General features: G+C 46.1%; 1 protein-coding gene across 1 annotated transcript; it reads left to right on the top strand.

Moving 5' to 3' along the window:
- Nucleotides 1-13,066: 13,066 nt before the first annotated feature.
- LOC120713754 (cytochrome P450 78A9-like) lies at nt 13,067-15,375 on the top strand. Its single transcript, XM_039999721.1, has 2 exons — nt 13,067-14,336; nt 14,430-15,375. Exons 1-2 carry the CDS (start codon nt 13,326-13,328, stop codon nt 15,063-15,065), a joined length of 1,647 nt encoding a protein of 548 aa, XP_039855655.1. The 5' UTR covers nt 13,067-13,325; the 3' UTR covers nt 15,066-15,375.
- Nucleotides 15,376-26,825: the final 11,450 nt, after the last annotated feature.

Genomic DNA, 26,825 nt, shown 5'->3' with positions numbered 1-26,825 from the left:
ATGGAAGCTCCTCCGGGCCTGTCCCCTCCACCTTGCGCCCCTGTGCAATCTCTTGCGGTGCCGAACGTGCCGGATGATGCCGGAGAAGCTGAAGCTAATGACTCCATGGATGATGGTCAGCAGCTGCTCGAGGAAATGCCGACAAGGTTTGTGCTCAATTTCTGTGTGCTCAATTTCTGTGTGGCTATAGTACTACCGTAAATAAGCAAAATGGTTGATAGTATTACCCACTGTTGCAGAGTTGCTGCAACCTCTTTTTGGATTCCACGACATGGTATGACATTTAGTAGTTTGGATGAAGCCTGGGAGTTCTGGGTTACATATGGTGGCCGGATGGGTTTTGATGTTCGAAAGTCATACACAAACACGAGTAATCTTGATGGATTGGTGACATCAAGTAGGTTTGTTTGTCAAATCAGGGTTCTCGTGCTGAAGATAAAAGGTTTTGTGTTGTCAAGAGTAATCGAGCTCAGACAAGAACATGCTGCTTAGTTCGCATGGGCATTACTTTGGAAAGAGAAAATAAGATATACAAGGTGCATGATTTATTTCTTGAGCATAACCATATTCTTCAAACTGCACAAACTAGTCATCTGATGCCATCACAGAGAAACATTTCTAAGCATCAAGCTATTGATATTGAGCTAGCTGATGATTCTGGTATTGCACCTAAAGCAGCTCATGAGTTTCTTGGTCGATATGTTGGTGGATCAAGTAACCTCGGGTACACCCATCGTGATCATAAGAATTATCTCCGCACTAAATGCCAAAGAGAGATGTTATATGGTGAGGCTGGAAGTTTGCTAAAATATTTTCAAGATAAAGTCGTGGAGAATCCCTCTTTTCAGTACACAATGCAAATGGATTGTGAAGAAAAGATAGCCAATATATTTTGGGCTGATTCGAAGATGATTGTGGACTATGCTCATTTTGGTGATGTCATCACATTCGACACTACTTTTTGAACCAACGAAGAATATAGATCATTTGGTATGTTTGTTGGTTTCAACCAGTTTAGGGAGACTGTGATTTTTTGTGCAGCTTTGATGTATGATGAGACATTTGAGTCATTCAAGTGGTTTTTCAATGCATTTTTATCAACACATAATCAGAAGCAACCTCAAATAATTTTTACTGATCAGGATATTGCTATGGAAAAGGCAGTGGCTTAGGTCTTCAATAGTGCATGGCATGATTTGTATACTTGACATATATCACAAAATGCAGTAAAGCACTTGAGTTCTCAGAATGAAGAAGAGCCTGAGGACGAGGAAGAATCAAGTATCTTATCAGATTTCAGTTCTTGCATGTATCAGTATGAACAAAAGGCAGATTTTGAAGAAGCATTTGATGCTATGAGACTAAAAGTTAGTAAATCATCTTGGCTAGACAGCATTTACATGTTGAAACATAAGTGGGCTGAGTGCTACATGCTGAATGTTTTTTCAATTGGAATGCGAAGTACACAACTAAGCGAGAGTATGAATAATGCACTGATATTAAGTTTATCAATATGAACACACCCAAGAACATCTCCAAGCTATTAAGTTTATCAATGAGAACATGATATTTTTCATTTGCAACATCTTTTGTGCCTTCATGGTTCTCACTAATAGTTTTCCATAAAATATTAGCATTTTCGCAAGCAAACACATGGTTGAAAACACTTTCACCAAGAGAATTTTAGATAGCACACTTGGCTATAGCATCATATTGCTTCTCTTGTTGACTATTGCTTTTAGTTCCTTCATTCGTTACTCTCCAAACATTAAGGCCATTTGCTTGGAGGTGCGATTGCATAAAAATCTTCCATCGTTGGAAGCCCATGCCATCAAAACGTGGAAGATGTCCTAGAGAATCCATCCTTTCCCCCTAAGAGAGCTAACTCACTAGGCGGTGAAGCCTACCGATCTAATGAGCCGGTAAACACAAATTTGCCAATGGAATTGGCTTTCTTTGTGAGAGAAGTGAGTCCCGGCTCTGATACCAATTGAAAGTGATCGGGTGCTCTAACCTAAGAGGGGGAGGGGGTGAATTAGGTACTAAAAAAACTTGACCTATGGCTCCAACTAGTTTGCACAAAACTTAAATTAAAACATGCTATCTAGATGTGCAACTAGGTTGTTCTAGTGTGAAACCCCTATCCCAAAAGAGTTTAGCAACCTATAGCCTTTCCTATCAAGAAACTATTCTATGAAAGTAAAGGCACACAAATTGCTAGTATGAAATGCGGAAGCTTAATGAGCGGGATAGGAGATAGCAAACTCTTGACGCGGGTGTTTATCCCGTGGTTCGGTTAGCCACAAAGGCACACCTACATCCACGTTGTTGTAGCACTCACTAAGAGTATTGCTACTCGGCCACCAAGTATCTTACGTGAACACGATCATGGTCACCTTGGCCCCGGGTTCCACTAAGGAGCTTCTCCACAAAGGATGGGGGTCTTCACGTCCCCCGCACAAAGATGTCATCGCCGCTCCACACCAAGTCGGAGGGTCGATGACGTTGTCGGTGAGCTTCACGCTCCAAGGTGCCGGCGCACCAAGCTCTTGTTTTGGTTCGCTAATGAACCACATCACAAAGGCTTGAGGCCTCGCAATCTCACTCACTAAGAGCTAATCCTTTACACAACACTCTCAAAGTGTTCTAAGGGCGAAGGATATGATCTTGATGCTCTTGTATGGCTTGGAAATGTTCTTGGGCGTGTGTGGGATGTCCAGCAACTTCAGCAAACTTCAAATGGCCGGGGTGAGGCGTATAAATAGGCCATCAAGTCTTGTAGCCGTTGCTCCAACGGTCAATAGAAAATCTGTGTATCATCGGATGAACCGATGCCTCTGGCTGGGGTAGCGTCGGTTCATCCGGTCACTCATAACCCGAAGTAGCCGTTGAACTCCTGACAGCTGACGTCATTGCACCGATGGTATGCACCGATGCCTCACCGGTTCAACCGGTGCTGAAGACTTGGCTCTTGAGCGACTTGAATCGTCTCTGGAACATGGTACGCCCAATGCACCGATGCCCCTTTTTGAACCATCGGTTCATCCGGTGCCTATAAGCTGACTTGGCTTTGATTCCCTTCTGCACCAAAATACTATGGTGTCGGTTCTTCCGACAACCATCGAATGTACCGATGCTCATGCGTCGGTTCTTCCAGTGCTACCGACCAAAGAGCTTTCAGGGTGCTACCGACCGAAGAGCTTTCAGGGGCGGCCCTTCGGGTCTAACTTTGCCTATCTTCTCTTTTGTCATCACTTGAACCTAAAAGCCTGAGAATGATCATCTTAACAATCATATTAGTCCAAGTGTTGTGTGTGTCATCAATCGCCAAAACAATATATTGAAATATGGCATGAGAGGCCATTTGAGATCAGATCTTGACATCATTAGGTTCCTAAAGCGCGTGGAGCATGTTGTTCAAGACAAGAGAGAGAAGGAGGTACAATCTGAATTCGAATCTAGAAAGAAACAACCAAGGATTAGGATGATGGCACCTATGTTACTACAAGCAAAGCGTGGTTTATACACCTGCAGTATTTGAAGTCTTCTAAGGTGAATATGAAAAGCATCTGGCAGCCTACACAGTCAATTCGAATGGAACTAATGAATTTGTCATTGCAATCGGAGCTCTTGGAGGGAAATCGACAATTGAAAAAGAGCGCACGGCTGATCAGATGGTCTCATGTAGTTGTCGACTCTTTGAGAGAATTGGCATATTGTGCGGACATGCAATGAAAGGTCTTGATTTGATGAACATTAAGCTATTTCCTGAAAGATATATTTTGAAACGATGGACTCGAGATGCAAGGTCAGGGATAGTCTAAGATATGCATGGGAAGGATATAGTGGAAAATCCAAAGTTAGATGCTGCACTACGGTACAAAAATCTTTGCAAAATATTCATTTCATTGGCTTCACGAGCTGCTGATTTTGAAGACTGCTACTTGCTTGTGGAAGATGCACTTCATAGTGTTAGTAAGCAGGTCAATGAAAAAATCAAAGGAACTCCTACCATTGATGCTGAAAAGTCTAGTGTTCAAGAAACATTCAGCTTGCCTGAACAATATGCACATGCTGCTGGTCTAAAGAAGAAAAAAAGGCAAAAGGGTGGGTCAAAAAGAATGAAAAATTGGGTTGACAAACTTACCAAGAAAAAGAAGAAAAACTCAAACAAGAAGAAAAACTCAAACAAGAAGAAAAAGAGCAAGCCTGCACAACATGAAGAATGTGAAAGTCCTGTACCGGAATCTCAAGAATATGAATCAATTCGTAGTTTTACCCAAGTTTTAATGGTATGTTGATAGTTTTCTTTTCCCATAAAAATAGCATTCAAATATTTAATCTGACCATGCTATTTTCTTTTCTACATTTCTCTCTCTTGTATTCTTTTTTTTCAGAGTTCAAATGTTGTTCAAGATGTCAACAACCTACACTCTTTGGAAGGGATAGATGGCTGGTATTTTTAGCAGCACTTTAATGTAAGTGTAGATCAACTATACATGTTCAATTGTCTTGACAAGTCATGACCTCTAATTATTTTTGTTAGCAGGCTATGTACTGAAGCCTTGGCTGCTAGTGGATGATGCAAGTTTTAGAGAGTTCTTATGTGCAAAAGGATCCCAATTTAGCATATGCTCTTTTGTATTAAGCATATGGTCTTTTGTGAATGTAAACATGGGTGGTGCATGCTTTTGTATATGGATAGAAATAGAGAACCTTGGTATATACAAGAGGATCTCAGCTTAGTATATGCTCTTTTGGAAATGTAAATTGCAGAGCATTAAACTCTCAGTTTCAAGTGAAATGCATGTCTTCTCTTCTCTATTTTTGTTGTTGTTTTTGTTTACTGACTAACAGCAAAAGTTGGGATGAAAGGTGGGAAAAAAATGGATGTGATCCTAGCCATAGACAGCTGGTAGAATGGTTCAGATGTAGTGACTCTTCAGTAGCAGTAGCAACTGCACTGGATCCAGGTCCCGTTTCACCCGGGTCCTGCGCCGCTCCACGCCGCCGCCGCGTCCTAGCTCCTCACCGTCGCAGCCCATTTATGAGATAGAACAATTTGGTTGGTTCTTGGCCCATTTGTTGTATGACTTGTGAAGCTGGGCCTTGAGAGCCCATTAGGCAGGCCTATACTTTCCAGCCTCACTGAAGAAGCAAGGTATTGAGGCTCACCATTTTGCCCATTTGCCGTTTGTGCCGGAGACCACGTCGCCGGGGTGAGTTAGTAAGTGGTAGGACTGGCCGGCAACTATCAGCAGTGCTTTCTTTCACATTAAATCAGCATCAGCCACTAATCAGCTAATAGTATTTTTCTCTTACAGCAAATCAGTACTAGTCACCGGCCACAGTCAGCAGAACAGAGTTTGTAGTAAGTGTGGAACCAATGGCTGCGGGATCGGAGCAATGGTATCATGGTACAGACAGGCAGGCTGATGGCGAGTGGTGAGGCAGCCCACGGTTTCCATTGCCTGGACGGACAGAGACCGTACCCTAACATCGATCGTATCGGCCATTGGCAGCAAATTGGATCATATCGGAAGCAGGTCTCGATCTTTAGCTTTCCAGGACCACTCATGTAGTAGTACGAGCAAGAAACTAAGCTGGAAGAACCTTCTCTTCCTCTAGGTAGCAGTAATATATATTCAATGGGCAGCTGCAGCCTGCAGCAGGAACGGGCCAAGCCAGCTGATATCTAGAATCTGCCCGCCGCCCTGATTGCCTGTTTAATTAATTATCCACACGTACGCAGAATCTAGACTTGCATGCATCCATGAGCAATCGTCCGTGGCAACTTGGGATCGAGCTGCGACAACCGTGCACGAAACCGGCCGGATGGATCATCAGAGGCATTTGTTTAAGCGTCTTCTTGAAGCACAACGAGCTCAGCAACAAGATCGTCCGTCTTGATCATCCGCTGTATGTACGTTGTGTGCTTGGCAATGGCGTCATCGTGGCGTAATCCATAGATCGAGCTGGCCGCCAAGCACGATAGATGACCCTCGACGGCTCGATCGACGTTGATGCGAGCTGGCCCGGCGGATCGCCGACCGTTTTTCCGGCGGCGACAGCGGCGGCACACAGCTGCACCGAGATCTCTCGGGCCGGTACGATGGTGCCACTGCTAGCTGCATGGTGCATCATCTATCACAGCATGCAATGCAATGCAATCAAGAGGATAATATGGGCATCAGCATATGATGGACATCGGCATGCATGCAGGTCTTGACCTGCGTACAGCAGCTCGCGGGCCCATGCCTGGATCCGATAAGATCTATCTATGGTGAACAGGTGGTGGTAGACAGACAGTGAGCAGGCAGCATCATCTATCTATGATGAGATCTCTCTAGGCTGCAGCTGCACCCGGGCAGGTGGTGGTAGACAGACAGTGAGCAGGCAGCATCAGCTATAGCCGCCTAGTATATGTATGGCGTCTACAATGTTAGCTCGCTGTCGCCAACGACGACGGACGGTCGGGGCGCAGCGCGCGAGCACGTACGGACGGCCAGGCAATCTAATCGATCGACGCCGGCCGGCCATCTGTCCTCCGCCGCCCGGCCGGCCAGCGCCTCGATTCGATCTGCTGCACTCGATCGCCGCCGGATCGGAGCAAACTCATCGGGTTGTCGTCGTCGTATATAGTATCGTATATGTAGTATTGGCAGTCTGGCATACACTGGGGCCGGCCTTTGCGGCGCCTCCACGGCAAATCAGTCGACCAATCCGTTCGGGGCATGCTGTTTTACGGGCGCCCGTAAATTGGTTTCCGTGCGGTCGATTTCCGACCAGAGTGAATCGTGAACCTTCCGCCTGCCAGCTGACTAGTTTGTTGGCCCAAACCACGCCAGTTGAGGGACTTTGATTCCCGCACCTCACCAGATGCATTAACTTAACATAAGACATAAGAAAAACTATACCGGAGCTGAAGCTTATATAATAAAAAACAATTTGAAAAAGTTCTGCAATTTTTTTGAACAACAAAATGAAAACATAATTTCAGAACAAAAGTTGATTAAAAATGAACGTAGCAATAGTTGTACTGAAAAATTTTGGAAATAAAATTTCTGATAAAAGTTTCAATAAAAAATTTTGAAAAGAAAAAATATTCAGAAATATTATTTGAAAACAAAAAAACTAGAAGCCAACATTATGATCAAAAGATTAAAATAAAAAAACATTCATCGCAGAAAACATTTTAAAGAAAAATTAATATTCCAATATGGATAAAATTTGGAAACAAAATTTTGGAAGAGAAAATTATGATCAAAATTCCAAAGAATAAAAATATTGGAGACAAACTTTTTTTGAACAGTTTGGAGAGAAACTTTGGAAGGAAAAAAATTGCAGAACAAAATTTTTAGACAGAACTAATAAACAAGAAAAAAAAGAAAAATATGGTTGGAGACCGTGAGTGTGAGATAAAGAGAGGAGCACACAAAAGGTGGAACGGGAAGACAAATCAAAAAAGATAAATGAAATGCTGGGGCCCACCATGTGGGATGGGGGTCATACGTGCCCGTGCGTGTGCCCGTGCGTTAGTGAAACTGGTGGTAGGGTCCGTGACCGTGCGTGATCGACAGTGAGTTTTAAAATCTGCAGTTGACTGTAGAATTAGGATTGGGGATCCGTTTCTTCAAGGGAGAAGGCAGTGGAGGAAGGAATGGAACAGACATGGGTATTTTTGTCTTTTCGCATGATTTTCTATTAAAATTGATTAGTTTAAGGGGTGTGGTGTGCCGGACTCAATTACCATAAAAGTTTAATGTGTTTGAGCAAAGACATATTTTTTTAGCGTGTTAGGGCAAAAGCCTATTTTTTTAGCTAAGTGTCCTGGACCTAAGTTTGCCTTAATTATTTGTCGCTGGCAGGCCAATCGGCTCTGTGCCTCCTTTGTATATGCTGCTCGGCCCTTAGGAGCTTCTGAAACGTATCGGCGCTCACCGTAAACTAAAGTAGAAGTAAGGCCAATCCCAATGCAGAGTTTCATTCTGCGCTTTCCAAGGATGCCACATCATCTCATAAGAATGAACCTGGTGAATGAAACTGGAACCCCCAATGCAAAGTTTTGTTTCACAGTTTCTTAGGCCACTCGATGGGACCCACCTCTCTCTCTTCTCCCACGCCACTTCTCTTCCTCCCCTCTCTCTTCCCACGCCGCCTTCTCTTCCTCCCTGCTCCTCCTGGCGGCGCCCCATACCTCGCCGGCCCAGCACCGCCTTGCGCCCGCCTCGCGCACGGCCTCGCCGCCCTTGCTGGGGCGGAGTGGGCCGCACACGACACCTCCCGCGCCCTCCCCTGTGCGCCGCTCCCTGCTCGAGCTCGCTGCGGCCGCGCGCCCCTGCTCGCTCCCCTCGGCCTCCCACCCTGTTCTGCGCGGCCATCGAGATCTGCGACAGGCGAGGGGAGGAGGAGGAGGCCTCTGCCGTGCCGGAGGAGCAGGTGATGGAGCTCGAGCTTGTCGGCGGCGGTGATGGAGCGCGGCGAGGGAGCTCCGGGCGGGGTCGGCGCGGGGCGGGCCACGGCGAGGGCGGCGGCCTGGGGGCGGAGCTCCGTCCGCGCGGGCGGCGCCCGCCCCTGCCTCCCAGAAGCCCGAGCTCCGGCGGCGGCGGCGGCCCAAGCTCCGAGCTTGCCAGCTGCCTCCACGGCCGAGCGGGAGCGGAGGGAGAGGAGGCGCATGCGGGGAGCTCCGCCGCCGCCGAGGAAATCGCCGCATCCAGGATCTGCCGTCAGCGGGAGAAACGAAGGTCGCCCAGTGCGGGTTTTATCCCGTTTCCTAGCCTAGGTAACGGTGCGGGAGTCGTTTCGTCGGGACGAAACATGGATGTTCTGCTTCTTCATTAATTGCTTGCCATGTCACTCTGTTTGCCGACGTGGCACCCGATTCACTGTAGATGAAACGCCGGTGAAATCGGCACTGGGACTGGCCTAAGAGCACATCTCACGCCTCGAGATTGCTTGCTGATGCTGGCGTGTCTCCCTTGTTCATTTCTCTTTGCGGTGTTTTGACGCTGTGCGTGTATTCCATTCGAAATTTTTGGTAGGTGTGTGTGTTTGGTGGCCTATATATCGGCCCAATAATCCAAACTCCGGATACAGGCGATTCAATTTGTTTATAGACACATGAAGCATGATGGGAAGTTTTTTTTTTTTTACCCAAGGATCAGATATATATAGTGCAAACCATACCTGAGTGATCAGTGGTGGCAGCAGCTTGACATTATAAAGAAAGAACATGGAAGCAGCGCATGCATCATCCTGTGGACAACAACTATATGGAGCGAGAGATCTGCAGAATATTGGGTGGCCACACACGTTTCAGATTTGGTTCGTTCTGGCCCATTATATTCAGAGACAAGCAGTTCCATTCTCATGTATACACCATAGTCACAAAGTTTCTGGGTCGACCGGGTCGAGGAATGGGGTCGAGGGTCGAGGGTCGTCACTTTATAAAATTATGGTACGAAGAGGGTATACATCTATGGAACGATAAATTATTATGTGGGACGCGACCCTGATTCATCGGGGTCGATATCTTCGGGTCGATAAAGACAAAAACTATATATATGCTACTAATGAAGAAACTACTCTGCACAAGCATATAAGAAACATATAAAAGAGTACATTTTGACCATGCTACACGTACTCAACTCATTGTCTAACAAAAACCACACCAATCCACTGTCCTTAACCTCCTTATCCCAATTAAATCTGCTAGCAATGGTGTTGCGATCCCTTTCAAACCGGGACACGATCCAACTTTGAATGGGACACTGACCCTCTTCGACCCCGACCCTCGAATCGGAACGACGTTCCCGGGTCGAGGGACGAGGCATCGACCCCGAATCATGTGACTATGGTATACACTACTCTCCCCCAGACAGATTTGTGAATTTGTCCCCTTGATCAGCTAGCTTAGTCATGCTGATTACGTTACTCTCTCTTCTTTTTTTTTGTACGGATTAGCTAACACGTTTCGCAGCCTTGGTGTGCTCTTGCTTGACCACAACAAATTAAAACTAGCTTAGGACTGGGTATATATACTGATTATAGAAGGATCGGAAGAGGTTAATCTATATGCATAATGCTCATCAGTTGACTTGCAGAGCTGCTGCGACAGGTCTGTCGTCATTCTCGAAATTCGTTGATTAGATGCCAACTTGGCAAGTTCATTATATTCTTTGCAATGCTGAAACAAGCTGCAACCAAGTTGGAGCTGACAGAGTCTCTAGCAGTTATCCACTCCTCTCTAGTCCATGCACACACCAGCAGAGTTATTCACAATTATTCCCATAAGCCTGTCCTTCACAGCTAATCATCTGCAAGGAAGACAACCATAGCTCGTGTTGCATAAGGGCATGCCAGTCCCCCCCCCCCCCCCCCCCCCCCCCACACACACACACACGGCTGTTGTTTTCAATACAGTACTCTCTCCGTTCCAAAATGTAGGTCGTTTTGACTTTTTTAAATTCATAGTGTTTGCTATACATCTAGATATAACATATGTTTAGATCCATAGCAAAATATATGAATCTAGAAAAGTCAAAACGACCTACATTTTGGAACGGAGGGAGTAGTTACAAAATTGGAGTATATATATTGTAATAGACAAGGGGCTAGTATATACTGTGAGTTTGTAACACTATTGAGTGGGTGGATTACACGTGCCTATAAGAAACAAACGGCATCTCTGCCCTAGGTAAAATTGTTGCCTACTCGACCCAACAGCATCTCAAAAAAAAAAAGTTAGCAGACATGTTGATCAGAAACCACCTGTAGCTAGCTAGCGCGCTCATCACATCCGTCACGATCGAACGAAAGTTCTTGGACCGGAACCAGCGGCAGGTCGATCGGTCCAGAACAACATATATTATACATACCACAAAGTCTAAGCTACATATATATGCTTATATTATTGGGGTTGTTGCTACTACTTGAGGGCATCATGCGTGTACTTATTAATTAAGAGCAGACGACATAATAATTAACAATCTAACATATATAGTAGTAGTATAGTACTCTATATATAAATCTTTTTTTTTTAAAAGTATACTTCTATATATACAGTACAAGACACCTTTTCAGGCACCAATCGGCCGGTTGGCATGTGCTGCTGTTTGGTCATCTCTTGACCGGCCGCCAATATTGGGTTGACTGTTTCACATACGATAGGTCGATGTACACTCGATCAGTAACTCCTTATTAGTATAATATGGTAGCTAATCAGATGTGGAAAGGGCGAGATGTACATGAACACCTTCAGCTAAAAATCCATGCATCTCTTCTATGCCGACATGGCTGGCTGCATTATGCGACTCTGATCCCATGCACTTTTTTCTTCTTCTTTTTGAGGATTGGCTGCATGCACATTTGGAAGGGCATATATATATATTTTTTGCGGGTATTTGGAAGGGCATATATACAGATACATTCTCTCGATGAGAGATTATTTAGGGATTTAGGGTACGAGTTGTTCGATCATCTAAATAAAAAAAAAGGTTGTTGTAAGGTCTTCGTGGAGCTCCACTTTGCATCGCTGCCATGCATGATTCTTAACATCCTTTCAATTTCAATGGAGCTGTTTTAATTCAGGGGATATCACTCTTTCTTTTCTTTCCGAGAGCTAATAACCTAATTATTGTACGTCCCTACTTTTCGTATATTCTCATTCCCAAACAGCAAGCCATGTAAACAACTGAACATCCTTATATTATTGATGACTCTTCAATAATCTCAAGAATTCTATCGCCTAGTGTGTGGTTTATTATATATGTTTCCAAAGATAAGAAAAGAAAAGGACCGTGTAAAATGTTAATTATATATGTTTCATTATTGAGCTGATTGTTCGCCTCAATATGTCGACATGACAGCTGAAAGAAAAAAAAACTAGTATGCAATAATATAATAGCTTTTGTCATTTTCGTGATACCAGTGCTTGTTAGTTACTTCGATTGCAACCTCTCTCTCTCTCTCTCTCTCTCTCTCTCTCTCTCTCTCATACAATGTTAGCTGACACTGTTTTTATTTAAATGTTTATTTGACTCCACAAGGCACTGCTCACACCGTTGCCTCCGCTCATTGTTAATTAGTTATTATTACCATTTCGTGGCTCCTTCCGTCACATTTTCCTCAGTGCTACGTTGGCTACCTATCAAGCTTATTCGGGGCCAAGAAAACTGAACTGGTATGTACTCATTCCATCCTAAATTATAGATCATTTTATCATTTTAAAATATATACATAGTTTTTACCATACACCTTAGATATACATTAAAAATATATATTTAGAAAAAATTAAATGATCTATAATTTAGAAAGGACTCAGGAGGGACGAGTATACTATGAGAAAAGATGACATATACACCAAACGCTAGAAATGACATTTGGGACCTATGTTCACTGTAGAATAATAAAATTCTGACGTCCATTGGATTTTCTTCCTCTTCTGGCTAATGGGTTCTATCCATAGCCGTTTAAGGCGAATTCGTCAAATAAATCTATTAAATCTTATTAATTCATAATTAGCCCATGCGATGCTACAGTAATCATATGCTAATTATAAATTTAATAATTTGTCTTGTGAATTAGCTCTAGGTTTCTGCAATTATTTTTATAATTAGCTCATGTTCAATTCTAAAAATTAGCATCGAAATATCGATGGAGCAAAACTTTAACCCTTGACACCTACCCCTGCGCGTCAAACCGCGCGGATGGCAGAGCTTCCTTCAACCTCACGCAGCAGCGTCAGGTGTCCCGTCTTCTACCTTTCGCTAGCTACCGGCCGATCGGCCGCCGCCGGCCACGTGCGGGCGATGCCGCTGGGGCCCCGCCGGAGCCCGCCGTCCCGCCACACGCGCCTCCCTCTCCAAGCCCATGCCGTAGCACTAGCACCCCCGCTGGATGGCCCACGCACCACTCACTCCGGCCGTCGGTCTCGTCTCCTCGAGGTCACAGCTGGGTACACTACCGCCCCTGTATACCAATACCAGCCGGCTCCGGCTATATTTGTCCCCGCCATTATTACCTTAAAAATCTCTCCTTATGCGATTAGTCCTTCACTTTTCGCGCCTAAACACTGCGTCAACGTCGCCCCTGCTTAATCGTCTCCCCTCGCCGCAGCTATAAAAGGAGCCGCCATGTCCGGTCCTCCGAGACTCCAACCAGCAGACCGATCGAGCTCGCTCGCCTTTTGAGAAGAACAAACGCGTCCTCTCTGGTCTTCTTCCCACTTCGTTCCACAATCACCCTATCCACACGTACGTACGTACGAGAAGGAGCACCCGTGTCGTGACTCGTGAGCCGCCGGTGCGACGACGTACGACACACCCATGGCGCCGTCCGAGGACTGCGGCTGGCTGCTGTACCTCTCCCTGGCCGCCAAATGCGGCGACCCCCACCGCCTGCTCGGCTTCGCCGCGGTCTTGGCCACCGCCTTCGTCGTCACGGCGCTGCTGCACTGGGCGTCCCCCGGCGGCCCCGCGTGGGGCCGGTACTGGTGGACCAGGAGGGCCGGCCTGGGCATTGGCGCCGCCATCCCGGGGCCCCGCGGGCTGCCGGTGCTCGGCAGCATGGGGCTCATGACGGGCCTGGCGCACCGGAAGCTCGCGGCGGCGGCTGGCAAGGCCCGGCGCCGCCTCATGGCCTTCTCCCTCGGCGAGACCCGCGTCGTGGTGACCGCCGACCCGGACGTGGCGCGGGAGCTCCTCGCCAGCGCCACCTTCGCCGACCGCCCCGTGAAGGAGTCCGCGTACGGGCTCCTCTTCCACCGCGCCATCGGCTTCGCCCCGCACGGCGCCTACTGGCGCGCGCTCCGCCGCGTCGCGTCCGCGCACCTCTTCTCGCCGCGCCAGATCGCCGCCTCCGCCGCGCAGCGCGCGGTGATCGCGCGCCAGATGGTGGACGCCATGATGATGGAGCAGGGCGCCGCCGCTCCAGGAGTCGTGACGGCGCGGCGGTTCCTGAAGCGCGCGTCGCTGCACAGCGTGATGTGGTCGGTGTTCGGGCGGAGGTACGAGCTGCTGCAGGCGGCGGACGGCGGCGAGGAGGCGGCGGAGCTCCAGAGCCTGGTGGACCAGGGCTACGACCTCCTCGGGCAGCTCAACTGGTCCGACCACCTCCCCTGGCTCGCCCGCTTCGACCTGCAGAGGACCCGGGCCAGGTGCGCCGCCCTCGTCCCCCGGGTCAACCGCTTCGTCGGCCGCATCATCGACGAGCACCGCGCCGCCCGCCTCCACCTCGGCGGCGACGGCGCCGCCGCCGTCGTGGACTTCACCGACGTCCTGCTCTCCCTGCAGGGCAGCGACAGGCTCTCCGACGCCGACATGATCGCCGTTCTCTGGGTACGTGCGTTGCACCGTACCCCGGCCGGGGTTTCGCTCGAAACATCGATCGTACGGCGTGTCCGATCTGCTGACTCAAAACTTTATTTGCAGGAGATGATCTTTCGAGGCACGGACACGGTGGCGGTTCTGATGGAGTGGGTGCTGGCCCGGCTGGTGCTGCACCAGGACGTGCAGCGCAGGGTCCAGGAGGAGCTGGACCGGGTGGTCGGGCCGGGGCGGGCCGTGACCGAGCCGGACGGCGCCTCGCTCGCCTACCTCCACGCGGTCATCAGGGAGGTGCTGCGCCTGCACCCGCCGGGCCCGCTGCTCTCCTGGGCACGCCTCGCCACGTCGGACGTCCACGTCGGCGGGTACCTCGTACCCGCGGGGACCACCGCCATGGTGAACATGTGGGCCATCACCCACGACCCGGCCGTCTGGCCCGACCCGGCCGAGTTCAAACCCGAGAGGTTCGCGGCCGGCTCGCCGGGCGACGAGGCGTTCCCGGTGATGGGCTCGGATCTCAGGCTGGCGCCTTTCGGGTCCGGCCGGCGGGTCTGCCCCGGCAAGTCGCTGGCGATGGCCACCGTCGCGTTCTGGGTCGCCACCCTCCTGCACGAGTTCGAGTGGCTGCCGGCGTCGTCCGACGAGCCGCCGCGTGGCGTCGACCTGTCCGAGGTGCTGAGGCTGTCGTGCGAGATGGCCGCCCCGCTGGAGGCGAGGCTGGTGCCACGTCGCGCGGTGTGATGACGTGGCGCCGATCCAAGTGGCAGTGGGAGTACCTTCTAGTAGTAGAGTAACATAATTAACGCGTGCACGGTGGGCTGTGTAAAAAAAAATGTAAAGTGTCCATGCTAGTGCTGCTAGTGTGCCATGCATCAAGCCGGTTTGCTTATGTGTGTACCTGTAAACCTGCTATGTACCTGCATGTATAATAGTATCTGAAAGTAAGTTAATGTAGGTGGAGGGTCGGTAGTGTACCTGCTGCATATATAGACCTTGAGTGAGACAGCCATATATATTTATATATATCTTTTGCCTAGAGCTACTAGCTTTATTAGATCTCTATCCTAATGCAAGCCTGCGCACGTACGTGTGCGTGTTGTAAAATGCGTGTACGTCCTTGGGTGTGTTTAGATCCCTCAAACTTCTCCACACTTTCTAAAGTTTCCATCACATCAAAATCACATCGAAACATTAAATATAGCAAATGATCTATACATGGAGTACTAAATATAGTTAAATAAAAAAACTAATTGCATAGTTTTGATGTACGTTGCGAGACGAATCTTTTGAGCCTAGTTAGGTCATAGTAGAACAATATTTACCACAAACAAACGAAAAGTGCTACAGTGTCCGATGTGACTTTTTCTACCACCTTTTCTAGGGATCTAAACACAGTCCTTGTCGCAAATATGTTCGCTGTACTGGTGCTGGTGGCTGGTGCTGGAGTGGTGTGAGAAAAAAATACTATTGGCTGGCTGGTGGCTGGAGGCTGGTGCTGGAGTTGTGTGAGAAAAAAATACTGTTGGTTGGCTGGAGAAACCAAACAGCGAACAGAGTGAGAGCACAGCATAGAGCTCTCGATCTTTTGGCACCGGTAGTGAAGTGAAGTGGAGTGGAGTGGAGTAGAGTGGCGGCTCAAATCATCGCGTCCCTTTCGTGCTTTTCCTCCGGTAACTTAACGGCCCCATTCCCAATGCGAGGTCCAAGGCAAATAAAGTTGGGCTCAATCATGCAGGATGTCTATTGTGGGTGTGTTTAGATCCAAAACTCCCCACAAAATTCAAATTTTTCATCACATTAAAATCACATCGAAACATTAAATATAGCAAATGACCCATGCATGAAGTACTAAATGTAGGTAAATAAAAAAACTAATTGCATAGTTTTGATGTACGTTGCGAGACGAATCTTTTGAGCCTAGTTAGATCATGGTAGGATAATATTTACCACAAACAAACGAAAAATATTACAATGTGATACAATGTCCGATGTGACTTTTTCTCATCTAAACATACCCACAGTGTCAGGTTGTACTGGGTGCAGGAGTCATCGCCATCCGTGTGTCATCGGCCTCGACTGACACGGATCGATCGAGAATCTCCAACAACTGGAGCAGCGCCCCGGTGTCGGGGTCTCAATGTGTCTCGTGATCTCTTTTAACTTGCCTGTTTTTTTACCACAATTTTAACTTGGCACTGTTGTCTGCGCTCTGGGCATGTGGATCCGGATCGGAGCGCGCGGTCCGTCAGAAAGGAACAATGCCAGTCGAGATTTTTGGGAAAGGCTCTCCGAACTGGCCAAGTCAGTTTTTTTCAGCTTCAACTGCTTTCGTTTCATTTTGAAATTTGCTAATTTTGGAGTTGTTTGCTACTTAGGTGTCGTATTAGACATCAGCACACAGACCATGGAGAAGGTTTACTCTTCTCTTCATCGTGTTAATTCTCCTCGACAACCACTTCGTTCTATGCATTCGAGGCGTGCAATGCGTCATATACTGCAACTTCTCTTCCAACGAAGCGTAAGCGTCTACACTTCGGCGACATCCGTTTTCAACTCTTTTGCAAAAAATTCTCATACGACACCTAAAAACTTACAGAGGGAGTACTATATGAAATACGTGGGGGATGGTGATGACTACAGGGTGGTGGGCGCAACCAAATTAAAGAGGACACCGGTACAACGGTTAGTTGACAATGTTTTTTGGTCCATCGTCTCGATCAATGCCTTAAAAACTTATAACTACTAGCAAGTAAATGTCGGAGTAGAACAAAATGTGGCGTGCTCGGGCTTGCATCTCTTGACGCATGCATAGCAAGGGGCTTTAGCTTGTATGTGATGGCAGCGCCGCGCGAGCGCTTTAATTTCTGCAAAGTGGATGGCAACTTTCGAGTCATTGATTGATTGGTACCCAAAAGCTTTTGGAGGCAAACTGATCTTAACTAATTCGGTACTGAGCTGCATTCACTACTACAAAAAACGTTGATTTGTCTCGGTTGGGAAACCCCTGTTGTCCCAGTTTCCCAACCGGGAACGCCAGTCTGGGACAAAAGGGGGTGCCTTTTTGTCCCGGGTCTGACAACCGGGATAAAAAGTGCTGCCAGCGCCAACGTGGCTGGCGCACCCTTTTGTCCCGGTTGGTGTTACCAACCGGGACAAAAGGTCCCTTTTTTTATGTTTTTCTTTTCTCAATTCTTTTTCTATTTCAATTATACTTTTGCATTTCAATTAAACTTATGTATTGGAATTCAGTGTGCATGAACTCCACTAATATATACATACATATATATATAGTTACTTATATAATATTTGACCTAGATAGTTTTCATATATAAATTAATTCACTTATATATATATACACATATCTATACATGTGAATTCCTTTACATATGAAAATGTCTAGGACCAATATTATATAAATATATATACACATATATATTATTGGAGTGCTTATATATATATAATACATACATACTCCATCATATTTGCATAGGTATATTCGTTCTTAATTACATAGGTATATTCGTTCTTAATTATATAGTAGAATTCGCCTTTTGGAAATTTAATACATACATACATACTCATAAATAGAAATTTAATACATAGACACACATATATATTTACATAGGTATATTCGTTCTTAATTACATATATACGCGTATATTGTTATATTTGCTGTGATTGTCAATATTAGATATTCCATCATACTAGAATTCGTCTTTTGGATCGAGGACTTGATCAACAATAAATCCGGAGAATTGTTCTTGAATCGCCATAATCTTTTCCTCCGGTATGAGTTTATCGCGCATCTCCCCGACCTATGGAAAAAGGGGATAATTAATTTCGACTAAATAAAATACGAGTTCAAATATTAACAAGTTTTTTACTTACTTCCTCCTCCCAATCTGTCCAGCCCTTTGGAGGACCTACCAGACCATGGATGTTCTCGCATATATAGTATGCGCACAATACAGTGCCTGGTTTCTGCCTCATACACTTTAAGAGAGAAGAAATTATCAGGTATTTACATGAATATATAATAAAACTAATGAATCGTGCAACGAATCATCCAAGTGCGTACCGGAAAATCTGTCTTGATCTTCAATTCCTTGTCAAATTTGCCTGGATGATTTTTAGCGAATTCTTTCCAAACCCTGTGCATGATTAGAACAATTATAGTCAAGTAACAAAGTGATTCAAATTATCGGTCATCGACGGAGTAGTGGTAGAATTACTTTTTCATCATGTTAAGAAGATTTTCGTATTGTTCTGGAGGTCTCCTCAATGAGTCCATAACCACGAGTAGGCTCTTCTCGGTAATTATGACAATTAGGACAAAGTGTTCACTGCAAGATTATATGGAGGCAGTTCTTGGTAGTTAAGGTTTAAACAATTCGATTACAGAATAAAAAGAGTTAGACGGAAGGAATCACTCACGCAAAGTTGTAAGGAAACAATATCATTTGCTTGTTGTGATGAGCGCTTATGTACTTGAACAAGTTTTGGAATATCTCATCGGAATTGTCACATAGAAGCCTCCAATTACAAGTAATTGGGTCGATGAAGCCGAGGTGAGAGTATCCCTTTCTTCTGCAAGTATGTATCTCCATTCTACATGATACCGAATAAATCAAGAGATCAGTATGTTGAGATCATGCAAAACAATATGTAAGGAGAGTAAAATACTTACATAACCCACAAGCCGACCATAGAGATGTCGAGAGCCTCCTGATGGAACAGTGGTAAATTTCTTCCCAGTTTATCCATATAATGGCCTCCCCCCGTAAGAAATCATCATCTTTAATCTTTGCGCCCTACATGAAGATGCAATCGGCCATCGCACGCATGTAGTGCAGGTGCAGCTTATACATTTGCATTGGAAGCACATACACTACTTCGGGGGGGTACAAGAGTTTTGCCGATTTCAAACGTCCATTTGACGACCACATCGGCCTTTGGAATATCTTCTCCCCCTGCAATCTGAGCCGCCGTTAGGTTTGATTCTTTCAAAAATATAACAAAGTCTTGTTCTTGCGTCGTCTGTCCCACTACGAGAGGCTCTATTGATTGTTTCTTTTGGGCTCCGAGCTGTGGAACGTCGGACGACGACGACTTTGATTGTCTCTTCTTTTTCTCAGTAGTTTTGATAATTGTGCGTTCGTAGTCTGAAGGGGGTCTCTCAGAATGAATTTTCTCTTATTTGCTTCGCACATCCCCTTAAAAAATTTCAAATCTATCGGATTTATGACTTTCTCGGGCTCCGGCTTCGGCTTCGGCTTGAGGTGCTCTTTAACTCTTTCTTGAGTTATCCGATCGCATTCTTCAAGGCTCATGTCCCAGGGTTTAATAGGAGCCTCCTTGGTTTTTCTCTCCTTTTCCTTCTTCTTTGGAGGCTCCTTAGCCGGTGCAGCTACCTTCTTTGCCGGCGGCCGTTTCTGCTTCTTTGCCGGCGGCGGAGGGGTGACCATGGAGGCGACGGTGACGCTTGAGTGTTCATCGGCGCATGAGATGATGGTGATGGAGAATGTGCCGGTGATCCTTGCCGAGACAGTGCTGCCCTTGGGGAGTTTTGCGGAGATGCCGGTCTTGGTGTTTGATCATCCGACTTTAGGACAATGTAGCGCTTATCCCATAGGATGTAGCCACGAATGGCTTCTGCTAGTGTCCTCTCCCCATCGCCTCCACTAATATCAAGCTCGAGCGTCTCCCAACCCTGGCACACCTGCTCCACGCCAACTCGTGTGTATCCAGGCGGAATTTGCTGCCCGTGGTACATGTCGCCTGGTTGGGTTGGCATGGCGGTACCGTACGCAACAGTGAACATTAAGTTCTTAACGACAGTCTGCAGGTCACAAGGTGTCCGCTGGGTGATCTCATCCACTGGAAATCGCTGCGGGGCCGATGCTTCAACTGCGGCCTGGATCCCCGTTGGCTCGGCGACGGCGACGTCTGTGGAAGCGCAGCTGCTTTTCCGCTGAGATAGGTGATCGGCTGCGACATTAGGCTCTGGAGGCACCGTTTGCGCTTGTTGTTGCTGGCTCATTGCTATGGCCACTTGGCGTTGAACCTCTTCCTCCAGTCTTTGATCGTGTGACATGAGCCGTTCCTCTAGCCTTCGCATGTGCTCCCGCTCATCATTCTTTCTTCTTTGCCGGCTTCTATATGATTCAATGTAATCCCTGAACCCATACTTCCACGGAACCACGCCTTTGCCTCTTGTGCGGCCCGGATGCTCTGGATTCCCAAGGGCGTAAGTCAGCTCGTCCCTCTCTCTATCCGGCTGGAATGTTCCCTCGGCCGCTGCTTGCATGGCCTCCTGTAGTCTCTGGGCTGCTCGCTAGATGTTTGGCCCATAGATGCAGTCACCAGTCAATGGGTCCAAGCTTCCCCCGTGACCATAAAACCAGGTCCTTGACCTTTCAGGCCAGTTCAAGGTCGCAGGTTGGATGCCTCTGTCAAGCAGATCCTGCTCCATCTTCTCCCATTTGGATATTGCAAGCTTGTAGCCTCCTTGGCCTAGAGTGTGATGGTACACTTTCTTCGAGGTGTTGTCTTTGGCCTTCTGCACCTTCTGAAGCCCAAGCTCTGAAGACTTGTATTCCACAAATGCATCCCAGTGACCCCTGAGCTTTTCGAGCTCGCCGGTAAATACGGGTGTGGTCCCGGTCTTGATATATTTCTTCGTCAAAATTTTCTTGAATGATTGTAGCTGTTCGGCCATCTTACTCAGGGTCCAGCGCTTGCATATCTCTTCGGATTCAGCTGGAACCGTGAAGTTTTTCTTAAGCTCCCGCCAGCACCATTCTTTTTCTCTTTCGGGTACCGCATCCCGTTCCTCGCTTGGATTGTAAGCTTTCCAGAGCCTGAAGCTGATTGGGATGTGGTCCCTGACAATACATCTGGATTGTCTTATGAATTTTTTGATGGTAGCTTCTGGAGCGATCGGTTCGCCATCTGGACCAACTTCCGTTATAATGAACCGCCCTTCCAGTTTTTTTGTTGGGCCTCGCTTCGTCTTTTTCTGCTGCGACGATGATCCAGACGGCTATAAAAAAACATTCATAGTATTCATATAGATTCAGATGAAAATATGATTGTCACTACAAATAAGTATAGTTGTGATATGCACATTAGCACTTTGTTCAGCAGCAGCGTCATCCTGAATAGATGGTGCCTCAATTCCATCACCAGACATATTCAAATATATGTCGGTATTGCTGCCATCATCAGCTTGTTCAGGGACATCTCCTTGACCTTCGCCAATCATATTCAACAGGAACTGTTCGTCTTCCGCGTCTGTGTGTCGCGGGTCCATCGTAACTAAAATATGAATACAAATAAAACCCTTAAAAAAATTCTCTAAATAATCCACATATTTGCGAGCATTTGACTAAGTACCGATCGATGGACGAGGTCGAGTAATATTCTCTAAGTAATTCAAGAAATAAACTTGAAATCATCTATATATGAAATATTCTAGATGGTTTTTTCACTAAGTAACGATCGATGAATGAGGTCAAGAAATATTCTCTATGTAATTCAAGAAATATACATGAAATATTTAAAAGAAATTTAAACTCACTTTGCACATACATACATACATACATACATACATACATACATACATACATACATACATACATACATACATACATACATACATACATACATACATACATACATACATACATACATACATACATACATACATACATTTCGAGAATTTGTAAATATACCTTTATTTACACAACAAATTATGATTTCACTCTAAACAACAAATTATGATTTCACTCTAAATAACATGAACTCTAAATAATATAATTTAAAAAGTAATTAACACCCTATTTGTCATCAAAATTAAACAAATTAATTAATAATATATATTTTAGAACATAATTTCTAAACAAATAATCCATATTTTCAAATTTAAACAAATAATCCATATTTAAACTAATTTCTAAACAAATTTAAACAAATAATTGGGCTCGCACAGGCGAAGGCGGGGCGAGCCGGAGGACGCGGGGCTCTGGGCGGCGGCGTGAGGTCGGTGGCGCTCGGGGATGTTGGGCTCGCGCGGCGGGGTCCGGGCCGGGATGGCGGACGTTAGGAGTTCTCTGCAAATTAACAGATCTATAGAAACTAATTAATGAAGACTAAACACAATCTAAATTTTTGCAGGGGTAAAGAGGTCATTTCGCCATCATGGATATTTTTCCTCCATAGATCTTACTCTAACAAATCTAACAAAATTTATTTCATATTTTTCCCATTTTCCTTTGATTTTATACGGATTTTACAAGCTTCAGCCGAAATCAATCAACAAATAAAGAAAAATCCCCCCTACTCCCTCCACTGACCAGCGGGCCCCGCTGGTCAGTGGGAGGGGCGTCTTCCCCGCCCAGCCATGCACAGCGCAACGGCGGTGGCGCGCCAGGCGCAGGGGAGAAGGGACCCGCGGCGGCAGCTGGCCGGCGGCGGTCCGCGCGGCGGCTGGCTGGCGGCGGCCCGGTGGGGCCCGCGCGCGCGCGCCGAGGCAGCGGGGTGGACGGCGACGGCGTGCCCTAGCGGCGGCGCAAAGCAGGGGAGGCGCGGCGCGGCTGTCCCGGCGGTGGTGGGGCCAAGCGGCGGCGGCGCGAAGCGGTGCGAGCACCAGTACGGGCGTGCGGCTCCGGTGCTCGCGGTAGCGTGGCGGGGGGGGGGGGGGGGGCGAGCAGGACGCGCAGCGTGCGGCGGCGGCGAACAGCTCGACCGGCGGCGGCTTACCGGTGAGTGGCCTGGCGGGGTCGTCGTCCAAGGCGGCCGGGGCGTGGAGGCGGCGGAGCTCGGGCGGCGCACGGGGACGGCGGCGGAGCAAGGGGCGCGATGGGCGAGACGACGACGGCAAGGAGGATCGATGGCGCAGAGAAGGCTAAGTGTTGGAAAAGGGGGAGAGGGGAAGAAATATATGGGGTGGGAGGCTTTTGTCCCGTGTGGAGCCACAACCCGGGACAAAAGGCTCTTTTGTCCCGGGTGGTGTCTTCACCCGGGACAAAAGGGCCTTTTGTCCCGGGTTGCGGCTCCACCCGGGACAAAAGGTATTTTTGGCGGGCCGGGAAAATTCCCAGCCCGCGGCCCACCTTTAGTCCCGGGTGGATCTACCACCCGGGACAAAAGGGCCCGTTTTCCCTCGTTCCCGCCTAATCTTATGTTTGTTTTTGTTTCTTTTTAGTTCTCTTTTAAAATTGGCTTTCATTTGTTAATTCAGTTTATAAAATTATGATTCCAAAAATTATAGAACAAAATTTCTTATCTCTATACAAACTTGATACACGCAACAAAAATAATTAATTTTCATTCAAGTGATTGGGTCAATGAAATATCTAACTTTTTTGAAATCATATTTGTTATTTTGACCATGCAAAAATATATTAGGTGAACAAATTTTTTCAAACTGTTGCTTTTCGACAGAAAGTGGATTCTATCACGATATTAACATTTAAAAAGTGAATTTTAGATAAAATTAAGCAATTTCATGATATTAATGAGTAGTGTGTGAGTTTGAGAGATAGTTTGTGTTAGTGAGATTGTGTGTGTTAGTGAGAGAGTATAGTGTGTTAATGTGAATGTAATTTCATGAAATAAATAAAATTAGTTGAGTAATCCATTATTGAATGAAAATTATAATTGAGTCTGGTAATTAAGTGAAAAATATATAAAATAATATATATAACACATAAAGTATAATTGTACAGTATATGTATAATAAAAGTATTCGAATTGCGATTATGTTTTTATACAATAATATAAAATGATTCAAGTACATGAAGGATTAGCGGTAACAGACTTTCTCTTCACAAATGTCCCTTGATTATGATCACGGCGCAAGTATGGAGCATCATCATTGGCTAGCAGGATACATGGATCAGCATTTACTTCGAAAGGTGGAATGACAACAAATTTATTATATTCTTCTGACAAGTCTGTCTTGTCCTCCACTCCAACGATGTTTCTCTTTCCTGATAGAACTATGTGTCACTTAGGCTCATCCTTTTGCTTGTTTATCCCCTTCTTTGGCTTGCTGGACATGTCCTTAATGTAGAAAACCTGAGCGACATCCTGGGCTAGGACAAATGGCTCGTCTCTTTACCCAAGATTGTTGAGATCAACTATTGTCATCCCATACTCATCTTTTGTTACCCCTCCTCCAGATAGCTTAACCCATTGGCAACGAAATAGAGGCACCTTGAAATTGGGACCGTAATCCAGCTCCCATATCTCTTCAATGTAGCCGTAATATGTGTCTTTTTTCCATTATTGTCCGTGGCATCCATACGAACACTGCTGTTTTGGTTGGTACTCTTTTTATCTTGGGTTATCGTATAAAATGTGTTTCCATTTATCTCGTACCCTTGGCATGTTATGATATTCCAAGATGGTCCCCTAGCCAATAAGAACAGTTGTTCACTTATATCCATGTTATGCATTAGATGCTTCCGCAACCAGCTGCAGAAAGTGTTCATGTGCTCACGTGTAATCCATGCCTCAGACTTTTCCGGGAAATTGGAGAGCAGAATTTTCTTGTGTTCCTCGATATATGGGTCAACTAAGGATGATTGTTGAAGAACCGTATAATGTGCTTTCTTGAATGAGAAATCATCTGTGCAGACATAAGATTTCTTTCCTAATGTACCATTTCCAGTTAGTCTCCCCTCATATCGCGATTCAGGGACTCCAATCGGTTTAAGGTCATCAATAAAGTCAACACAAAAGTCAATGACCTCCTCAGTTCCGTAGGCACTGGCGATGCTTCCTTCTGGACGAGCTCTATTACGAACACATTTCTTGAGTACCCCCATGAACCTTTCGAATGGGAACATGTTGTGTAGAAATACTGGTCCGAGGATATCAATCTCTTTGACAAGGTGCACTAGAAGATGTGTCATGATGTTGAAGAAAGATGGTGGAAATATCAGCTCAAAGCCAACAAGACATTGCACCACATCATTTTGCAGCTTTATCAAATTCTCCGGGTCAATTATCTTCTGAGAAACTGCGTTGAGGAAGGCACATATCTTCACGATGGTTAACCGGACGTTATCAGGCAGAATCCCCCGCAGCACAACCGGAAGAAGTTCTGTCATAAGCACATGAGAGTCATGGGACTTGAGATTTGTAAATTTCTTCTCTGCCAAATTTAAGATTCCTTTTATATTGGATGAGTATCCAGATGAAACCTTTATACTGCTCAAGCAGTCAAACATGGTTTCTTTCTCTTCCTTGCTAAGAGTATAGCTGGCAGGACTTAAGTATTATCGTCCATTATCTCGCTGTTGTGGATGTAAGGCATCTCGTTCTTCTATACGTTGCAATTCTTGACGTGCTTCTACTGTATCTTTTGTCTTTCCGTACACTCCCAAGAATGCTATCAGGTTGACGCAAAAATTCTTCGTGAGGTGCATCACATCAATTGCATGACGAACATCTAAGACTTCCCAATATGGTAGCTCCCAAAATATAGATTTCTTCTTCCACATGGGCGCCATTCCGTTTTCATTCGGAACAGGTTGGCTACCAGATCCCTTTCCAAAAATAACTTCTAGATCTTTTACCATGTTGAAGACGTCTTTACCACTACGGTGCATCGGTTTTGTTCGGTGGTCCGATTGGCCTTTGAAATGCTTGCCCTTCTTTCGTACCGCATGCCTGATGGGAAGAAACCGACGATGACCCATGTATACAACTTTCTTACAGTGAGTCAACCATATATTATCGGTATCATCTAAACAGTGTGTGTATGCTTTGTATCCCTTGTTCGAATGTCCTGACAAGTTACTAAGAGCAGGCCAGTCATTGATCGTTACGAACAGCAATGCTCGTAGGTTGAAGTTTTCCTGTTTGTATTCATCCCACATCCGTACACCTTCATCGCCCCAGAGTAATAAGAGTTCTTCGACCAATGGTCTTAGGTACACATCAATGTCATTTCCGGGCTGCTTTGGACCCTGGATAAGCACTGGCATCATGATGAACTTTCGTTTCATGCAGAGCCATGGTGGAAGATTGTACAGACAAAGAGTCATAGGCCAAGTGCTATGACCACTGCTCATCTCACCAAAAGGATTCATGCCATCCGTACTCAAACCGAACCTTATGTTTCTCGCATCCAAATCAAATTCAGGGTACGTTCTATCTATTTTTCTCCACTGCGACCCATCAGTGGGGTGTCTCAACATCGAGTCTTTCTTGCGTTCCTCTTTGTGCCATCGCATCAACTTAGCATTATCTTTATTTCTAAACAGACGCTTCAAACGTGGTATTATAGGAGAATACCACATGACCTTCGCAGGAACTCTCTTCCGGGGAGGCTCCCCCTCGACATCTCCAGGATCATCTTTTCTAATCTTGTAACGCAATGCACTGCATACGGGACATGCATCCAAATTCTCGTACTCGCCTCGGTAGAGGATGCAGTCGTTGGGGGCATGCATGTATCTTTTGCACTTCCAGTCCTAAAGGGCAAACAAG

The sequence above is a fragment of the Panicum virgatum genome, chromosome 6K (genome assembly GCF_016808335.1).
Source record: "Panicum virgatum strain AP13 chromosome 6K, P.virgatum_v5, whole genome shotgun sequence".
Lineage (NCBI taxonomy): Eukaryota > Viridiplantae > Streptophyta > Magnoliopsida > Poales > Poaceae > Panicum > Panicum virgatum.
Note: the sequence above shows the minus strand (reverse complement) of the source record. Positions and strands in the feature narration are given on the sequence as shown.